This window comes from Triturus cristatus, chromosome 4_1, assembly GCF_964204655.1.
Source record: "Triturus cristatus chromosome 4_1, aTriCri1.1, whole genome shotgun sequence".
In the NCBI taxonomy this organism is placed as follows: Eukaryota; Metazoa; Chordata; class Amphibia; order Caudata; family Salamandridae; genus Triturus; species Triturus cristatus.
The window spans coordinates 790,434,675-790,454,711 of record NC_140585.1 but is presented as its reverse complement, the minus strand read 5'-3'; the positions used below and the strand labels follow the sequence as shown (position 1 = coordinate 790,454,711).

General features: G+C 45.7%; 1 protein-coding gene and 1 long non-coding RNA gene across 5 annotated transcripts in view; one reads left to right on the top strand and one right to left on the bottom strand.

Moving 5' to 3' along the window:
* Window positions 1–20,037, top strand: part of LOC146855537 (uncharacterized) — a 174,939-nt gene that overhangs the window by 28,800 nt on the left and 126,102 nt on the right. The window contains exon 1 of one of the 4 annotated variants that reach the window (XR_014981340.1): window positions 145–488. The exons of the other annotated variants lie outside the window; for them this stretch is intronic. This is a non-coding gene — a long non-coding RNA (uncharacterized LOC146855537). Of the gene's footprint in view, window positions 1–144; window positions 489–20,037 lie in introns of those variants that run through there. 4 annotated transcript variants of the gene reach the window in all.
* The window catches only part of HAL (histidine ammonia-lyase), a 269,994-nt gene that overhangs the window by 188,270 nt on the left and 61,687 nt on the right, over window positions 1–20,037 (bottom strand). Inside the window, exon 3 of the mRNA XM_085653369.1 lies at window positions 12,685–12,745. Within this exon, the coding sequence (XP_085509495.1) occupies window positions 12,685–12,745 (61 nt within the window). The remainder of the gene's footprint in view (window positions 1–12,684; window positions 12,746–20,037) is intronic.

Here is a 20,037-nt window from a genome sequence, read left to right as displayed (position 1 = left end):
TGACCAAGCACCTTCCGCGCTTACAAGTAAGTTAAGTCCTCGCCCAGCCCTCTCAACTCCGCCCCCCCCCCTCGTTTTACCAATCACTGCCTTATGCGACACCTCGGGCTTCTCTCCATATAATTTTCTCGCCCCTTTCCTACAGTTATTGGCACTGTTTTCCGTGTGGATGACATCTCCAAATTGAGCTTCCTACATCGCTAATCAGTAATCCATGGCTTGACGTGTCCACATCCTCACCAGTTGTCATAGCTAACTGCGCTTCATTCTGTGAGTTTCATGTTTCACCGTGAAATGCCACAGTCCCCCCCCACTCTGGAACCTCAATGTAGAGCACTCAATCTAGAGCTCATTGTTTGGTTAATTCTCAGTTTCCGAACTCTAGTTGAATGCTCTCTTATCTCTCCATAGATTTCAGTCAACTCTCCTGTTCCCTGGTATTTTGTGCCTTGACCCTGCAGGATTTGCGCCCCTGTTCCCCTCTAACGGTAATTAAAAATATTATAAACATCCTAACTTCCCTCTTCTTTCCTTCCCTGTCTCCCCTCTACCATTGCTTCCCCTTTTCCCCTCCTCCTTTCTCAAAACCCCGTTGCTGATCACAATTTGCCCAGCTCCACCCATTAATGGGGTCTGATACTTCTCCCTGTCTCCCTATGCAGCACTCCTACAAGCTCTTACCTGGTCCTGAAGATAATCTGAATTTTGAACAGGTCAAAACACTGTCGACCTTCAGCGCATTTTTTGGTGCTACCTTCATGGTTCCATGAAACTAACTATACCTTTTTACAAATGTACTAATGTATGGGAACTATCAAAGAGTCCTATGTATATGATTATGTCTTTCTCTTGCACCATTTATTACTGTATATATTTCTTCACTTGTGCCGTTCACTTTATTTCTCATGTGCACAAGTCTGTACAAGTTACATGTACATTTAATGTAACTGAGTGCCGCCATTTTTGTCCTCCCTTATTTATGCCAATTCTATATAATACACACCTAGTGTTGCATTTACTGGCTACAAGTGGTTTTTTGTGTTGTCTCCCTCTCCTTGCAACTCTTATGTGCATGCCTCCTTGAAAGTGAAAATGCCCTTTAAATAATACCTGTTGAGACAGTGTTGTCTGCTATACGTATCCTCATTGGATAGGGGCACCTCCTGCTTGTCTCCACAGACCCTTGAATAAATTGGTGGGAGCTGCAGAGCAGCTTGGTTCTGAATTATCATATACATTTTTCATCTGAGCTTTGGCCCTGGGCCTGTTTAGCAGAGCATAGTCAGTCAGTTACCACCGGTATCAGTCAAAAAATTCGGTTGAACAGGGCAAAAAGGATGACTTTCTCAAAAGGATGGTTTCTAGAATTCATGTACCCCATATAATTGATTTCACCCTCATACAGCCACGGTTACTTAACTAGCATCAGCTCACACGGTGGTGCTTTTAAACCCATTATTATAATGAGCAATGTGAAACTAAAATCCCCAAAATGCAAATTACTGCTTTCTAAAATGCCAGTGTTGATGTAGTGTCACATATAACACGATGCAAATTGGTAGCATAAATTTCATATTTATTGACCAAGTACAGACTCATTATGAGGGCAGGTGTTCAAGTGATGCAGTGCAATTTTATGAAAGCATGCTTTAGGGCACGCGATTGAGTCCCCATAGGGCCATGTGGCCCCACTCTTTGACCATTCTACAATGTAATATTGTTTTTAATTTTGCTTTCTACTGTCCACCAAGGACTAAAGTAACAAAAGCGTGTTGAAATAAAAAATAATTAAATAATAGAAACACAGACATTGTTCCTCTAGGATTCTCATGCGCCACATTTTAATCAGTTGTAACCTCATTCTTGACATGAGGGAAATTTGCTGCTTTCTTAGGAGCTATTTAACATCATCCAACAAGCCCTCTCCCATGCTTATGAACGCAACTAATAACTCATGTCCTATTACGTTGTGTATTTATTTATCACATTCAGATGCTCAAAGTTTGCATCAAACTTCTGGGTGAGGGAGAACAGATAAAAATGAAAACAAGAGAGAGGAAAGAACTCCACAAATCTAAGCGAATGAGATAGGAGCTCTTTAGATTTAGTGACAACCCAGACACTGGTACCGCACATGACGAAACCATAGTGCAGCACGTGCAGCTGGCCGGATATGACTGGACATCAGGTCTGGAGGGAGAACGAGTGCTGTGGGTCGGCAGTGCTGGGATGGAAGTCTGCATGAGAGAGGACGCAGGCTCTAAGAGAGAGCTGAAATCATGGAACAGTTAGTGATGGCAGGGCAGGGTAGAGCGGGTGAGAGAGGCAGCAGTCTCTGACCCAACCCCTCTCTCACACTACTCCGGACAGCCAGTGCCACTGCACCAATGGGAAACTAATCCCCTGACCTGGATTCAAGCCCAGGTTCCAAAGTCAACAGCTTTGCCACTAGACGCAGGATGGCAGACACCTCTTTATGGTATGAAAAAGTCTTGCCCAGTGTGTAATTTAAATTGAGCCGCATCCAGGTGTTTATAGCTGGCAACAATTGGGTTGTAGTTGAAGGCAGTCTGAGTTTTTCTCAGTGGGACAGTATGGTGTTTAGTGGGGGAGAGGATGTGGCAGTATGGCCAGAGCTGCTGAGTTTGGAACTGGGGAACCAGGTTCAGCCTTAATAACCAGTCTGCCTGACCACTCTCATGAGAGAGCACTATCTAATGCTAGACCATAGAAGGCTTCGCAAGACATTAGAAGCCCCGGTGTTGTAGCACCAGCAGGTGGACCCTAGCATGACAAGTGTAGGTTAACTTTCAAGGCTTGTCCACCACTATTCATACTGAAGTTCACCTCCAGTCTTGGAGGCAGGCCTATGAAGCAGCACACCCTAGAACAACAGTGACCCTGTCACTGAGATCACAGGACCCTTGAGAAGGGCCAGCTCTAGGGCAGTGTAACCGGTGTGACCGCACCAGGTGCTGACTTTAGGTGGAGGCATCATTTTTGCAAGTATGTTATGGTTTTAAAAGCGCTTGCTGCCTCATTCCTGGCCTCCAGCAATTTTCGGTAACAATAAAAATGTCATGATGACTCTGGTGATTAATGTTCTTCGTAGAGAGAGATCGGAATTTTGTCTAATGGAAGATTTGACTCATGGAAAGGTAGCTCAGAGGGTTAATGTACCTGCTGCAAAGAACATGTACCATGCAGATCACAAAGTGCACATAATGTAAATAGGCCAGTGGGCTACTGCTTTTGTCAGAGAGATCCTTTTGTTACTTTCAGTTTATAAGTTAAAATCCTAACATAGAACAGTGAGCTATTAACTGTCATCTACTCCGCAGCAACACAAGTCAAATTTTTAATTAATTTTTGATACGTTTGAGCTACAAACAATTTATTAGTTTAAATGGTCAGATCATGCTGCAGATCTTGCATTATGAGGCAAATATGGCAGAGCCATTATTATTTAGAAAACATTTGCAAACTAGGATTTTTAGCCATTCATGTTTGAACTGCTGTTGTGGAAAAGAGAGAAGTGCTGATGACAGAAACTCCATGGCTCGGAGACAAATGGCTTGTGCTTTTTATTGTATTTGGGGACATTCTGTGATTAGAAGTATATCCCACTTTGTGAATACATTTTACTGTCAATAACTCATTATAACCTTAAATAATCATGTGTATCCATTGGTTGATAAAACTGGGCAGTGAAACCAAACAAATACAAAAAATTGGTATGTTTGCGCATTATGGCCACACTTCTGGCTCCGCCCACTGATCCAATCCTTGGGTTATTCTCGCCCTCTGATTCTCCGCCCACAGTTCCCTCCTACTTTTTTCCCACACTTCGACCACTGATATATTGTGTTGCGGATAGTGGGAACACCATACCAGTACAAAGTACCATACCTGTGATATTATAAATTCCAATAAACTGTTGACTAGCAGGTAGCCCACTGTACAACCTGATTAACATCACACTGTTGTTAACAGGCACAGGGGTCTCTGTCTGCAGAGGCACGGCTGGGCGCTCATTGTCTACACAGATTTGGGTGGTAGAAGAATAAATTGGTTATATTTAAATTCATGTTTCATGCTCGACATTTCATTTTTTAGTATTCTCTGTAGGAATGTCTGTTATTTATGACTGGGTATCCTGGTGCTCTATAAAGTAATCATTTACTATGCTTTAAAAGTTAATACAATCAAATATGTAATGAAAAATGTGCTGAAAAATGCCTTGTTTTGGCCTTTCTGTCTCCCAAATTTTCTTGGGGGGAGAACTTCAACCCCCCAAACTCCTCCTAGTAGTGGTTGCTCACTGCCCTTGCTCGCTACACACCATGTCTGGTCTCACTTTTACTTTGTTCCCTCTGCTTCACTACTTGTGTCTATTTTTGGTGCTCTCTGAAAGAATGTCTATGGGTACATATGACTGGGTGGGTAACCTGATGTTCTTTAAGGTCATCATCTACTATTTACAGTAGTATGAAAGTTGATACAATTTGAATATGTAATGAAAAATGTGCTGTAAAATTCACTATCATGTGACCTGGCAACCATCTGTAATTTGAAATGTGAAGACGACACAAGGGGTGAATCTGTGGCGCTATCATTTTTCAGACCATTTACTTCTGTCACTCCCATCAGAGTACAGGAAGGGGGGCGGGGGCTATATTTGGCTGCCCTTTATTGGGCATTTATGTGCTATTGAGCTGAGACCTTTATTTGGAATAGCTTGTAGGAGCACCTCCCCCCCGATTTCCAAGCCTGGGTGGGAGGCTCAACTACGGTGTCATTGTCACATGACTCCACCATAGTGGATGAGTTTCTGCCAGGCAGCTCTCCATCAGTTAAATCTGGTTAAACCGCCAGGCACGCCCTGAAATGAGGGGTAAGCCGGACTCGGAGCGGAGGAGGTCCATGTGGTAAGTCGTGAGGGGGTGACACCATGAGTTACCCGCACCGGGTGACACCAACCCTAGTGACGCCACTGCAACAGAGTCTCTACCCTAGCTTCCGAGCGCAACCATCCAGACACAATCACTGGTTGCCCTGTGCAGCTACAACAAGAATCACTGATGCCTTGCACAGGCCGAAAACATTCAGAACTAGCAACTCAAAGAGTCACTGAGATATGAAGTCCATCCAGTTACCATCACCAACCCATGACACATCATGGAAGTACATCTTTGAAACTGTGGGCATGCGTAGGTAACTGTTTTAAAAAGTTTCACCTGACTAGCAATACCATCCTGCCAGTTCTTTTAAAAATGCATCAAAGCTGCCACCTGTAATGAATCTCACAACTTGACTGTAGTGAGAATATAAGCATCACACAAAAGGCCAGGAAGCAAACATGACACTCTGAAGCAACAGCTGACAAGTGTCAATCTTCTCACTTCATCAATTTTCTGGTCCAGCCTTCAGGACGCATGGACTATGGTCCACCGACCCCTCAGGGATCGATGAACGACTAGGCAGTGGCTCATTAGGAGACCTGCAGCAGCCTACATATAGCACAACCCCCCCCCCCGACAGCAGCCCACATACTAGTCCATTGGTGGCACATTCAATGGCCCTCCACACATGAAAGATTAACTTGGCGCTGCCCCACAGGAGCTGGAGGTGGCCCAGTGGAGGACTTCTGAAACTTATCAAAAAGTTGCCAAGTCCCTCCAAAACTGTGTTCAGAAAGTCAGGCAAAAGAGCAGTAGAAAGCTTTGCAATGAACTCCCACAATGCTCCTGATGCACTCCTTGAAATATGGAGTCTAAATACGAACTGTTCCAAGCCACAGTAAGGCAGACCAACTTCGTAGACTACGGATATGATGCTAACGTACTCCCATCAAAAGATCATGGATTTCCCCACATCAGTAATTATGCTCTAACTCACATAACTTTCAATTATGAACTTAAGCTGCAATGTCCTGTGGTGCGTGTTATATCTGTCCAGCTGGCAACCACTCTCCTGCTGATTGACTCTCAGAACAATAGACTCACAATGTTGTCCTGTTTTGGTTTGGTTTGTTTTCCACTACTGACCATTTTGACATTTCTTTGGTTTTGGGAGGAAACTAGTGTTCTGAACATGTCATAATGCAGCCCTGTCCCAGAGAGCTATTCCTTACACTATCCCACACCCATCTCTATTCCCATGTCACCAGGTCAGGTTACCGAGATAATAAAAGGGAACTGAGAGAACAAACCCTTACTCCAGTTATGCAGAGCTTCCACATTTCTCTTCTGTCTTTTACCATCATGAGTGCCTAGGACCCATGATACCACATTGTGAGGGTTTGTTCGAGTTTCCTCTAAAATGGCACTTTAAGGTCTGGTGGGTTCTAATGTGAAAAAATCAATGCAGGTTATCTTTAAATTCACAACTTTTATGTTTTTAGTTCTTTAAATCGGTTGTTGGGCATGATTACCTTCCATCCTTTGCATTGGGTTGTCGTAGGGCTCGCCTTTAATTGCTTCTTTTTATTGAAAAGAGAATCTACCACCCTGGCATATCGTTTCCTCTGAAAAATGCATTTAGTTGCAGGCAAAGGAAATTGAATGTTTCATGTCACATGTATAAGAATGACGAGACATATAAATGATGTCCACTTAGTTGGGTAAAATCAGGCAAGTAAAAGACTGCCTTGCTTTGATGATTTAGTACTCAAGAATGTCTGTTACACAAGACATCCTGAAGCAGGGGATCATGAAAGTCTGCAGCCCCCCTGCTAGCACCAAATCAGATGTGACAGGGAGGGTTGAAGGAGATGGTCTGGTATTTGGTAGGATAAAGGCACCGAATCCATGGACAGGACATGCTTCGGGGCTGCATCGGCACACCACACTATACTGGAGGGTTCACTGGTGACAATTTTCCAGACTTAGGATTTCACATATTACCCACCCCTAGATAAAAGAAACATTAAAGACAGATCCGGATATTGACTGCCGCTGCTTGAAACTAATGTAATAGCAAACAATAGGAGTGGCTGCATTCTGGAGTTTAATCCCCTGGTAAGGGGCTGTAGAAGAGGAGTGTGCAGGGTACAATTTCATGGCATTAATTGCTTCTAAAATATTGCTTTTCTAAAGAGTTTCAACATCAACACTACACTTCCTTTCTGCTGCAACACTACGTCTCTTAATCACCAGCCACAGGCCACTTTATAGGGGCTGTCCAGTATTGTGAGCTCAAATGGTATGGTGCCAATGTAAGCCCTAAAGAGCAAAGGCAAAGACGTGCTCCTCACATCCAGAAGTACTGTTGCCAAGACCCCCCCCCCCCCACCCACCTTATGGGCCACACGCCTATGACGGGAAGCCGTACCCAGCCGGAGGGGGGCTGGTGGCAGTGCCAAATGATGCCGCCAGCACCAGCCTTCAGCGCGTAGGGGTGCCATAGGCAGGTAACCTTGTGGGCAGACGGGCCCCCTGCGCCAGATCACTCCGTGGGGGTCCTCACAGGTGGCAGGACCATTCAGCATCTTACGAGTAGGCTCAATGCATGATACGCAGGATAATGAATAGTTATGGTTAGGAATGGCTATGTATTAGAGTCTATGTTAAGGTTAGCCATCCAAAATCTGCAAATAATACTGTATGGGGTGTTATGGGGGTTTCTGCATATTAATTAAAAATATTATATTTTATTTGTGATGTTTTGTGTGTAATAAATATGGCCAGGGTTGGTACGACCCCTAACCCAAAATTAAATTAAATAACAATAAGCATATACATTGCATGCATCAAATCAGTGCTTTAAATAGTAAGATTTTGTTAAGCATTGAGTACCTGCACTTCTTAAACATGGAAGGGTAGAGCGCCAGCACTTCTCAGCAGGCTTGTAACATTTTAATTGCAGTGACCTGGGCATCCCAAACGGCCTGAATTTTCTGGGTGAAGATAAACTCTTTATTTCTCTTCAGATTACTTTTTGGCTCAGGAATTACGACTTTGCACAGGTGTTGGCTAATAATGAAATGTAACTTTCCACTGCTCTCTATTTATCATCCTTTCCCGGAATATGCATAAATGAAAAAATACTTTAACTAAATAAATACGTTTTTTTAACAAAAAATTATATTTCTTCCCTTTCTTTTCACCTGAAAGGTATGGCAAGTCACCTTCACATTTCAATATAATAGGACAGCAGAAAGCTGAAATGAGACCGTATAAAGCTCTAATCTCAGTGAAACTGTAGCCACAACAAATAAATACATTTTGAAAATGCCCTGTTAAACGTTTGACCTGCTGCTACAATGACACCCTCCTGTATCCGTATGTGCTTCATTGTATCTCTGATGAATAAACCAATGTCAGTTTCGGCTACACATGAACAATTCATGGTTTTGAGGGACAACGCAATTCATACGAGCTTAATCATTAACTTCAAATGGCCTTCTGTCTTGCCTTTAGTGTCAGTCTATTCTTTAAACAACGCTTTGCACCATGGGACTTGCAGTACTGTTTTTTGCATCACACATCAGGTGAGACATATACCATCATTCAAATTGCTACCGGTTAAAAGACCATGACTGGTCACACTTGGCCTTATATGGCGACCGTGCGACGCAGGTGAGTGTGACCCACTTGTGGGACACCCCCGCGCCGCACGGCCACCAGCTGCTGTGTGTGCCCCCTCGCCTTGCCCTCTGCCTCGCTGCCTGCCTCGCTGCCGGCTGACGCCGCTGGCGTCTGTTTTTGCTTGTTTTGTCTAGCATTTGTGCTTGTTTGAACTGCATTTTCCTCCCGTGTTAGCAGCTTTTGTCTGACTTTTGTGCCTGTATTTTTTCTAGTCAGTTTCTGCATTTTCCTCCCGTGTTAGCAGCTTTTGTCTGACTTTTGTGCTTGTTTTGTCTAGCATTTGTGCTTGTTTGAACTGCATTTTCCTCCCGTGTTAGCAGCTTTTGTCTGACTTTTGTGCCTGTATTTTTTTTCTAGTCAGTTTCAGCCCTTTGCGTTCTCCTGCCTGTCTGCCCGCCTACCTCGCCGCCCTCCGCCTTCCCTCCCCGCTCCCCGCTCCCCGCCACCACCGCTGACCACGCCCCTTTTTCCTTTCTGTTCCCTCCCCGCTCCCGCCTCCCAGCTGCCCCGCCCACCCGCGCACTTCGCCTTATATGGCGACCGTGCGAACGCGCAGCGGTCACGCGCAGCGGGCGCGCCGAAGGCGCGCCAAAGGTAAGCCCGTCTGCGCCCGTCCGCGACCGGACCGCGCCCAGCGCCAGGACCCCTGGCCAACGAAGATCCCGACCGACCCGCCTGACGTACTCCGCCGCCACCCTCACCGCTCTCAACACCAGCCGACTCCCAGAATGCCATCAAGCCACTCCACGACGTACCCACGGACCTTTCAGCTGCCACGCCTGCAAGTTCACCTGCATCCGGACCAGCCTCGCACCAGCACCCACCAAGTCGAACACCAGCAGCACCCACCTCAAGTGCATCCTGCTCAACACCCGCTCCGTCCACAGACACGCCATCGAACTCTGGAACCTTCTAGACGCCACAGCCCCTGACATCGCCTTCCTCACGGAGACCTGGATGAACGCCTCTTCAGCTCCCGACATCGCCATCGCTATCCCAGAGGGCTACAAGGTCGTCCGGAGGGACCGAAACGCCAACCAGATGGGAGGAGGCATCGCCATCATCCACAGGAACACCATCCGTCTCACGACCAGCACCGACAACACCCTGACCAGCGCCGAACACCTGCATTTCCAGATCCACACCAACCCGAACACCACCCTCAGAGGCACCCTGATCTACCGACCCCCTGGACCACGCACACAATTCAGCGAGGACATCGCCGACTTCGTCAGCCCGCATGCCCTCCCCTCCGCCGACTACATCCTCCTGGGAGACCTCAACTTCCATCTGGAGAACAACAACGACCGCAACACCAGCACCCTGCTCGACAACCTCGCCAACCTGGGACTCAAGCAACTGGTGTCCACCCCCACCCACCTCGCCGGACACACACTCGACGCAGTCTTCTCATCCAGCACAGACATAGACTTCAGCCACGCCACAGAGCTTCAATGGACGGACCACAGCTGCGTCCACTTCACCTTCAAGAGAACGACGACCCACCAACACCAGCAACAGGCAGCCCGCAGAAGCTGGAACAAGATCACAGCAGACCAGCTCGCCACCTCCCTGAACCAGCACCCTCCTGCCAGCTCAGCGAACCCCAGCCAAGCCGCCGACAACCTCACGAAGTGGATCAGCAACTGCGCGGACGAACTCGCCCCACTGAGGACCCCGCCTAGCAGACCCGGCAGCAAGAAGGCCCCATGGTTCACCGACGAACTCAAGAGCTCCAAGAAGAACTGCCGAGCCCTCGAGAAAGTCTGGAGAAGGGAACCGACACCAGACAACAGGACCTCCTTCAAACTTGCCACCCGGAAACACCACCAGCTGATCCGCGCCGCCAAGAAAACAGCATTCAAAGACCGGTTGGACAACAACGCACACAACTGCAAGGAACTCTTCAACATCGTGAAAGAGCTTTCCAACCCCAGCGCAGGAAACAACGACATCACCCCATCGCAAGACCTCTGCAACTCCCTCGCTTCATACTTCCACAACAAGATCGCGGACATACATAACAGCTTCAACAACCAACCAACGCACACCATGACCGAACAACCACCCCCCACCACCACCCTCCACGCCTGGACCCCGATCAGCACCGAAGACACCATCCGCACGATGAACTCCATCCACTCCGGATCACCGACCGACCCCTGCCCTCACCACGTCTTCAACAAGGCCGACGCTGTCATCGCACCCCACCTGCGAGACATCATCAACACTTCCTTCGACACCACCATCTTCCCTGAGAGCTGGAAGCACGCCGAACTCAGCGCCCTACTAAAGAAACCTACAGCGGACCCCACCGACCTCAAGAATTACCGACCCATCTCGCTCCTCCCGTTTCCAGCCAAAGTCATCGAGAAGACCGTCAACAAGCAGATGGCCGCCTTCCTCGAGACAAACGGATCCCTCGACCCCTCACAGTCCGGCTTCCGAGCCAATCACAGCACCGAGACCGCCCTCATCGCCGCCACCGATGACATCCGAGCCCTGATGGACAATGGAGAAACAGCGGCCCTCATCCTCCTAGACCTCTCTGCGGCATTCGACACGGTCTGCCACCGCACCCTAGTACGGCGCCTCAGCAACATCGGAATCCAGGACAAGGCGCTGGACTGGATCATCTCCTTCCTCGACGGAAGAACACAGAGAGTCCGCCTACCACCGTACAAGTCAGAGGCCTCCGAAGTCACCTGCGGCGTCCCTCAAGGATCATCTCTGAACCCCACCCTCTTCAACGTCTACATGAGCCCCCTCGCGGCCATCGTACGCAAACACAACCTCAGCATAATCTCCTGCGCCGACGACACCCAACTGATCCTCTCCCTGACCAACGACCCCGCCGCCGCCAGATCCAACCTGCACGAAGGGATGAAAGAGGTAGCCGAGTGGATGACGACCAGCCGCCTGAAACTGAACTCCGACGGAGGTCCTCATCCTGGGCTCATCCTGGGCTCCTCACCCTCCGCCTGGGACGACTCCTGGTGGCCTCCCGCCCTGGGCACCGCACCCAAACCGACAGACCATGCACGCAACCTGGGCTTCCTCCTGGACTCCTCCCTCTCCATGACCAGGCAAGTCAACAACGTCTCCTCGGCGTGCTTCAACATCCTACGCATGCTACGGAAGATCTTCTGGTGGATCCCCACCGAGACCAGGAAGACCGTCACCCAGGCCCTCGTCACCAGCCGACTGGACTACGGCAACGCCCTCTACGCCGGTACCACCGCCAAGCTCCAGAAGAGACTCCAGCGGATCCAGAACGCCTCAGCCAGACTCATCCTCGACATCCCACGAACCAGCCACATCTCCGGACATCTGAGAGACCTTCACTGGCTCCCCGTCAACAAAAGAATCACCTTCCGCCTCCTCACCCACGCACACAAAGCCCTACACGACCAAGGCCCGAGCTACCTCAACAGCCGAGTCAACTTCCACGCTCCCAAACGCCACCTCCGATCAGCCAACCACGCCCTCGCCGCCGTCCCCCGCATCCGAAGAGCGACTACAGGAGGAAGGTCCTTCTCCTACCTGGCCGCCAAGACCTGGAACTCCCTCCCGACCGACCTGCGCCTGACCCAAGACCACCTCTCCTTCAGGAAGAAGCTGAAGACCTGGCTGTTCGAGCAGTAGCGGCACCCCCCCCCTCCCCCCCCCCCAGCGCCTTGAGACCCTACGGGTATGTAGCGCGCTTTACAAGTGTCACTGATTGATTGATTGAAGGTGTCACCCATGACATGTGGGCACATTTAAGCTTAAGAAGTAAAACTCCATCACAGCAGCAGCTCAGCCATTCTGTAGGTTTGACCCTAAATGTGTCCTTTAATCGGTGCATTATTGTCATAGGAGTTACTGTTTTGTCCTGCTAGTGCCTTTTTGCTACAAAGTTTTGAAACAAATGCTACTATATGATGAAGAGCTTTTGTTTGTCCTTCACCATTGGTACTCTGTGTGGAAGGTAGAGAGGTTTGGTGGGTTGTTCGTAGTTTAGAGTTTTAGGTGGGGTGCAGGGATAGCAAAACATTGCATAGACACAGAAAAAAAAGCAACGGCGGTGTAACCAGAAAGTTTATGAAAAGGATACAGATGGATTCCTTCTGGCTGAGACGGGATGAAATCTGGCGACATTACATCCCCTTGTACAACTAGAAAAGAAACAAACAGAACCCTTAAAACACTGCATTTCAGTATTGCACACATATCTCGAGGCTCAATTTACTAAGGAGATCATACTCATGTAGGATGTTTTCTATCATGAGTTGGTCGGATAAGACAATAGGGTATCCGCCGAGTTGTCAACAGGTCCAATGCCACCTAAAGCACTTTTATCTAGTTGTGAGATAGCCAACAGTTCTCTGTGCGCACTGATGCTTATAGTAAAAAACTGTAACCTGCAACTTCCATCGTAGGGAGTTCATCACATATGGGTCCACTTGGCAATTCTGCATCCTGGGACTCTCAAGACGCAGCATTTACCAAATAAAGGTGGAAGTTCATGCAATTTACGTGTCATCTGTGTACCGGTACCTCCACACTTTACCACTGGAGATTATACAAGTCTTCCTACTCACAGTTAAATCTCTGGAGCAGACCCCAACTGACCAGTTACCAATTGGCTCCACTGAATTATGCAGTGAATGATTGGCTTTTGGACATTGAACTTTGCAGAATCAAAAAGGAAAAAACATGCAGCAAAATATTCGATATAAAATATCAACTGAGACAGACAGACACTATCACACAACAATGACCAGAAAAGGAGATTCAATTGCAAATCATTCAGCAATGTCTCGATGGCTGTTGATTAAACCATCAAAAAACATATGGCAGGCTATGAAACTAGTGTACCTGGTCAGCTGGCATTTCCACCAAGGAAATGCCACAATCATGCATAGTGGAAGCATTTGCGTGGTTGTGTTAAAATGTATGTGCACATTCCTTATGTTACATAATTGGTAGTCTTAGTTTGCATTTAGCAGCAGTGAAAAAGCTAAGCAATTCACTCGGTATTGTGCATTTTAATTACCGAAAAGCATTTTCAATTCACACAGAACAATTACATAATCTACTATATACATTTTATATAATGAGATTGGGAAAACCATGAACCAGAAATGATAAGTTAGGTTCAGGTGACGATTAACCAATTGTGCGACCATCAGACATGTGATTTATCATTTGACCACCCCCCATGCAATGATGTAACATCATATACAATACATAGATTATGAAAGTCCCTTTTACTTTACCACCGCACACAAAAGACTCCCTTAATGGATGCTGCAGTTTATACCAATTTTATTCCCAAAAAACAGCCATCACGTAATCTACAAAATTTCATAAACCCTGTCAGAAAGGGACAAATAAAAAATGTTACACTTGTCCAGCTTAAATTTATGGAAGAGGAATAGAGACACTGATAGAAAATGACCGATGTAAAATGGCCATGGTACCACAGTCCTCAGGGCACATTGATGTTTTAGAATGGGTGTCTCCTACGCAAGAACTAAAACAGAGGACAAAAGAAATTGGCACAAAATTATTTTTAAATTTACATTTACTTTTTGTGAAACTGTATCGGCACAAATGAATTCATTTTTAGACCATTCTTTTACTTTCTCTGCTGTAAAAATTTGCCACCATTGCCGTCTTTTCGGGGGGGGGGGGTGGGGGGGAGGTCTGGTTTACCCTCTTCATTAGAAGGTGGTTTGTGTCCCTGTGATGCACTCACATCTACCAGTTTGGGATCTGAAACGGGACCAGAACACTCCTTGTTTCTGTATTACAAGATCCACGTGCTCCTCTGTCCCCATTCTGTGTACCCCATCATGCTGCTGAGGCACTCCTGCTGCTAAGCCCCTGTTGTGTAGTTCCTACAAATCTATATAGGAACTGCGTGCTTAGACAACATAAACTAAAGGATTGGTGTTCAGACTGATTCCAGACACCCCCAAAGGATATGTTAGTCTGTAGACCAGCTAGCTCCACAACCTTATCAAGGAGCGAATAGTTTCTGGCAACTATCGGACATGACAACCCGACCCCTCTAGGATCATGGAAACAGTACAGTACTTTTTGCTCAGTCACTCATGCTCACTTGATCTCAGAGAGATACACAGTATAAACGGTGGGGACGTCTTCAATAAGCATTTATTGAACCAGCGTCATTCTAGTATAAAAAGTGTGCTGCAACAACCATTAGACAGAAACAGATATATACGATTACAAGCACCAACAGAGTAAATAAAAGATAGAATCCTACCATTGTGCTAAAACAGTGAATATATGCAGCCATATAGATTCAAGCCAGTAATCATGCGTACTCCTAAGATGATAACCATAGCTAAGTGTACCGAAGTGTAACTAGCATATATGTAGGTGTGAAGCCAAGAATTCTCTTAGGAAAGAGCCAACCCAATTACCTGATGGGATAGAACGAATTACCCCATCTTGGTCTTAAATTGGACACCCCGCAAGGGATGCAAGACCACTGTGTGCTGGAGTGTCTGCAAGCAGGTACTTCAACATCTTGTGTCAGCAAAGTAGCTTCTCCTCTGATTTGCCCAGCGAAGATGTGGTACTTATATACCAGAAAAGGGACCCTCGGGGTTCTACCTAGCAGTGTCATGGTACTGTGGGCCTGTTGACCAAGGATGACGATAGTGGTGACTTTTGTACAGAGTTATTATTCAGAAGATGGTAATCCTGCTGTGATACTAAGAATCCACATGCATAGAAAACCACACAACATTTAGTCGGCACCTAACTTGGTAAAAGGTCAGTGCCAGAGCCGTTATGTAGAGCAAGGTAGGACAAATGTAGGTAAAAGTTTGTGCAACTACCTGGGCCTATATTGAGGTACATTGGGGCTCATAATGTTGAACGGTAAAAAATGTATTCTGTTAAATTAGCCTCTACTCCTCTTCCATTTGGTCTTCCAGCCCCCATTTTGTGTTTCTGTGGAGCCTCTTTTTCAAAGTCAGAAGTTACGTGTTCACTGAAAGCTGGTTGTACCGATAATACTCGCGTGTCACAGTAAAGAGCCCTGCCCTACTGAAAGGCCCAAGTGAACAGATGCTTTATCTGTTAGCCCACCAACGCCTGCAACCTACCTTGCCTATCTAAAAGATGACGTGGGTAGGGGTTTATCAGGATTCCACAGTTCAGCATGTAAGCATTGTGTAAGGGGTTGTGTAAGCGTTATGTAAAAATGCCATAAGAGGGTTATGTAAAGTGTGATGTAACCATGACAAAGGGGTTTTTGGTGAATTCCTATGGTACCCAAAGTGTGTAAAACACAGGTTTGAAACTGTTCTAGTTTGTTCCCTCTCATGCCCTTGTAGTGTCTGTATGACGGAGCCATCTCATGAGATATAATAAACCTGTGTTTTGTTCCACTCTAGTGTTGATCCTCATTTACTGAACCCGTAGACTAAGGGTGTCCCTGCGCCAGTGAGATAGATTAAAAAATCTCACTTCTACAATCAGTGCCGGCAACGTGGGGACCCATTGAAGGACACAGCTGGACCAGAAGGAGGTCGTTTTGACAGGACAGAAACACTAAGGGGCGCCCCGCAGACTGAGACTTGCTCTCGCTGTCAAGGTGATTTTCAGCTCATCGACCTGACCTTTGTGGCGGCTGTGTCTCTCAAATGGGGCTCTTCGGTTGGCATTTTGGAGGTGATCTATTGATCAGAGGATCGGCAGGTGGGAGTTGGAGTTCTACGATCAGGTAGGATCGAATTGGTTGTCTTTTGTGTTAGTAAAAAGGCATTTGCAAACGTCTTGACAGGTAATGTGAGAATATTTTCTCATCTTTTGGTTTTGGTATAAGAGTCTCAACGCTATTGTTAAGAAGTATTTGGTAAGCATGCCTGTTTTGAGCACACTTCGTGCATTATGTTGTTGCAACACAAAAAGAACTTTGGAAGAAAGACAGCCAGCGCCTCTAGAAGGCACTCTGAACTATGAAATGTACATTAAATATGGTATTTTTTCCATACTGTTTAGCACATTGTGGAACAAATATATGAAGGCAGATGCCAGTTTACAGTGGCCACTTAATGGTACCTTTGATTTAGATAAATTGCAATATGTAGGAGAGCAGCTCTTTAAGAGAAAAGGTAGGCAGAGTATGTTTGATGCTGTAGGGTTATGGGGAAAACAAATCAAACAAAAACAGATTAAAGAAGAAAAGGATAGGGAGGAATTTGAAGAACAGACTATTGTACAAAAAATTAAAGAATTACAATTAAAAGCACAAGAAGAGAGTGTAGAAAGTGATTAGAGAAGGGTTAGACTTTAAATGCAAAAAGTATATATGGCCAGGGCACTCCCTGGTTGCCTGAAGGCAGTGGCAGCAACTGCCATTTCAATCTGACAATCAGCAGGACTTGTATTGGATCCTAAATTGACGGTTTTGTTCCCCATTCAGATGAAGTATTATTTAATCAAACTAAGACACAATATTTGACGAGTGCTCGTCTTACCGGGTACGAACTCACTTTGTTAGCACCACACATTACACTTAAACGCTGCCTGACCTTGAATCCAGCTACTTTGTTGCCATTGCCCTCTGAACAGTCCAGTGATATACAAGACTGTATTTTTACCACTGAAGAACAAAGAAAGGGTCGAGTGGACCTGACTGACATGCCCCTGCCTGATGCTCAGGGTGAATTGTATATAGATGGGTCTTGTTTTAAGCTACCCGATGGCACCACGACTGCAGCTTATGTTATTACCACACTGCATATAATTGTGGAGACAGCATGGAGAGTTAGTTCAAAATTTGCTGACTGCATTAAGGCTACCAAAGCGAGTGGCGATTGTCAAGTGTAGTACGCACCAGAAAGTAGTAGATAATGTTAATTATCAGATTCCTGATGAGGAGGTACATTTTAAAATGGCCCAAAAAAAGACAGCTATAGCAGCTATGACAGTTGAAAAATTACATTATGATTTGAAAGAAATAATAAACACAGAAGGAAGGGAGTTCACAGAGAAAGATGTAAGATTAATAAAACAAGCAGAACAGGTCTTATTCAAATTAGAACCAGATGACGTGTTCAAGAACACTATCAGTTGTAGAAATTTTACTAATAATTGGAGATAAACTCAGTAAATGATTTTTGATGGAATTGATTGGAAGTTTATGTAACTTTCTGAGCACAGGTTCACAGAAACTAAATGAAAAGAACAGAATAATGCAGGAAAGAAGAATTATAATTTTTCTAGGTTGTCCTATGGTGCTGAATCCAGACAATATATTTGTTCACATTCCATGTGCTGAAGAATGGCTTATTGTTAGTGATTTTTGTCAAGTTCATGTCACAGTGCTATTGCATGAGAGCAGTCAGGAATACTGTCAAAAAGAAGATGAATGTCTGGGACACATAATCAGAAAAGGAGCTAGAGAGGTGTCACCAGAGAGAGTGGAAATAATTCACCAGATGAATCCACCTCAAATTCAGAAAGAAGTCAGGATCTTTTATGGTTGGCTGCTGTAGTGAGTGGTTACCAAACCTTTCCCTAGAGGCTAAACCTTTACAGAGGCTGACACACAAGGATGTGTCTGATCCACTTCCATTGGACAAGAATTGCACAAAAGCATTCCTAGAGTTTAAAGAGGAAAAGGGTCGCACCTCAGCACTAGGAGTGCAAGTTTATTTAAAAGAAAATGCACAAATTCAGTGAGAGGGAGGGCTGGGCTCTCTCAGTGCCTGTTCAGAAACATGAATGTGTTCAAAAGGTGTGTGGCATATCTCCCAATGACCCTTGGCCCCAATGTCACAGAAATGCCTAGCTGCCTTAATTTAGTAGCTATGGTAAATGTCAGTCACAAGAAATGTCTGAATTCAAATGTATTGAGCTTACAGCTAACAAATGGAATTGTTTGTGATGAAACTGAATGTCTAGGTGTCATGAATCTATGCATAAAGCCAAGGTTAGATTTTAAGGATGAACATTTGATTGAGCCCAACAATGTCCATTTTGTAGATTGCCCAGGTTTGAAAGGTAACAATGACAGATTTGGAGCAGCACACGTTGTGCTCCCTATATATTATGTCATCAAAGCTTCATGGCTTTCAGTAGTTACATCAGCCCAAAATTCGAAATGGATTGCCCTTACCATTACAAGCAGTATAACTGCTCAAATTGGAGTCGTTATTGTCATGGGAGAGACAAATGCTAATTCAGTCGTACAATATTGTGTCAGTTAGCATATACATTCAATGGAATTTTCACAGGTATATTTGAAAAGGATACTGTTTATTTTATGCTGACACTTCTAAAGAACTAAAAGAGGTACCAGAAAATATTTTATAAGCAAAACAACAAGGTTGCCTAAGAACAGAATATAAGAAGAATGACAACTGTATTGTGGCAAATGTGTTATTGCAAAAACTGATAGCCAGGTATAGATTGCCAGTCTCTTTGAAATAAGATCATAAGGAGGTCTCAAAGAGGATGTGAGCAGAACAACAGATTGGACAAAGATTGGATTGTAGCTATCTGCCTGAAGTTTCAAGCACAGTTAAGCAACTCAAAGACAGCACAGAGTTACACTTTGCAAAAGACTGTTTCAGCATCACTGAAGTGGCTTGAATATGTGCATGCAAATGCACTTGTGAAAATCACAGATGAAAAGTTTAGCCATTGCTGTGAAGGTCTGGCTGATGTGGAGCGTGCAGTTTCTCACCAGATTGCAGCGGCTACACAAGAGCTGCATAATGTTTGGAGCCAAAACTTTGATCGGAGAGATGTTGTGAAATGGAAAGGCCTGTTGCAAATGTTCCTGGCAAAGACTGTTGTGAAATGTGGTGGCCTACCAAATTGGGTGTATTTCTCTCACATACTATGGTCCCGTGTTCCCCTGATAAAACAGCTCCTCTTCCAGAAAAGATGCCAGCAGTGGTCAAAAGCCAACAGAAGAGGGTCACACAAGCTGTAAGGGAACACACACAGTCTGAAGCAGCACTAAAGCAAACTGCACTGGAAATGCAAAAAGTGAAAACTGACTCAGATGAAGGCGGTGTCAAAGAGGTGAATGAGTCCGGTGCAGCCTCTGAAGGAAGAATTAGTACTGTGGGTCTACGAGTGAAGGTCAGAACAGTTAGAAAGCATCACTGTGCAAGTAAGTGACCACATAGGCGTAGCTTAGCCAGTACAACTGGGAGGAGGGATTGTTTGGGGTACTTGAAACTCCATTTTTGTGAAATAACCAATATGTATTAAGATCTGTAAACCAGCGGCGAGAGGGTGTGTGCTGTTGTCTGTGTGCATGTAAAATCCCAGGCGAAATCTGACAGACACCTCACCATATCCAACTGAAAACACCTGTACCCAACTATTCATTCGAGAATACATTAGGGGGTGTAACACCCCAACCCCCTAACCCCCCCAAAGCTACGGCCCCGAGAACGAGGGGAGGAAC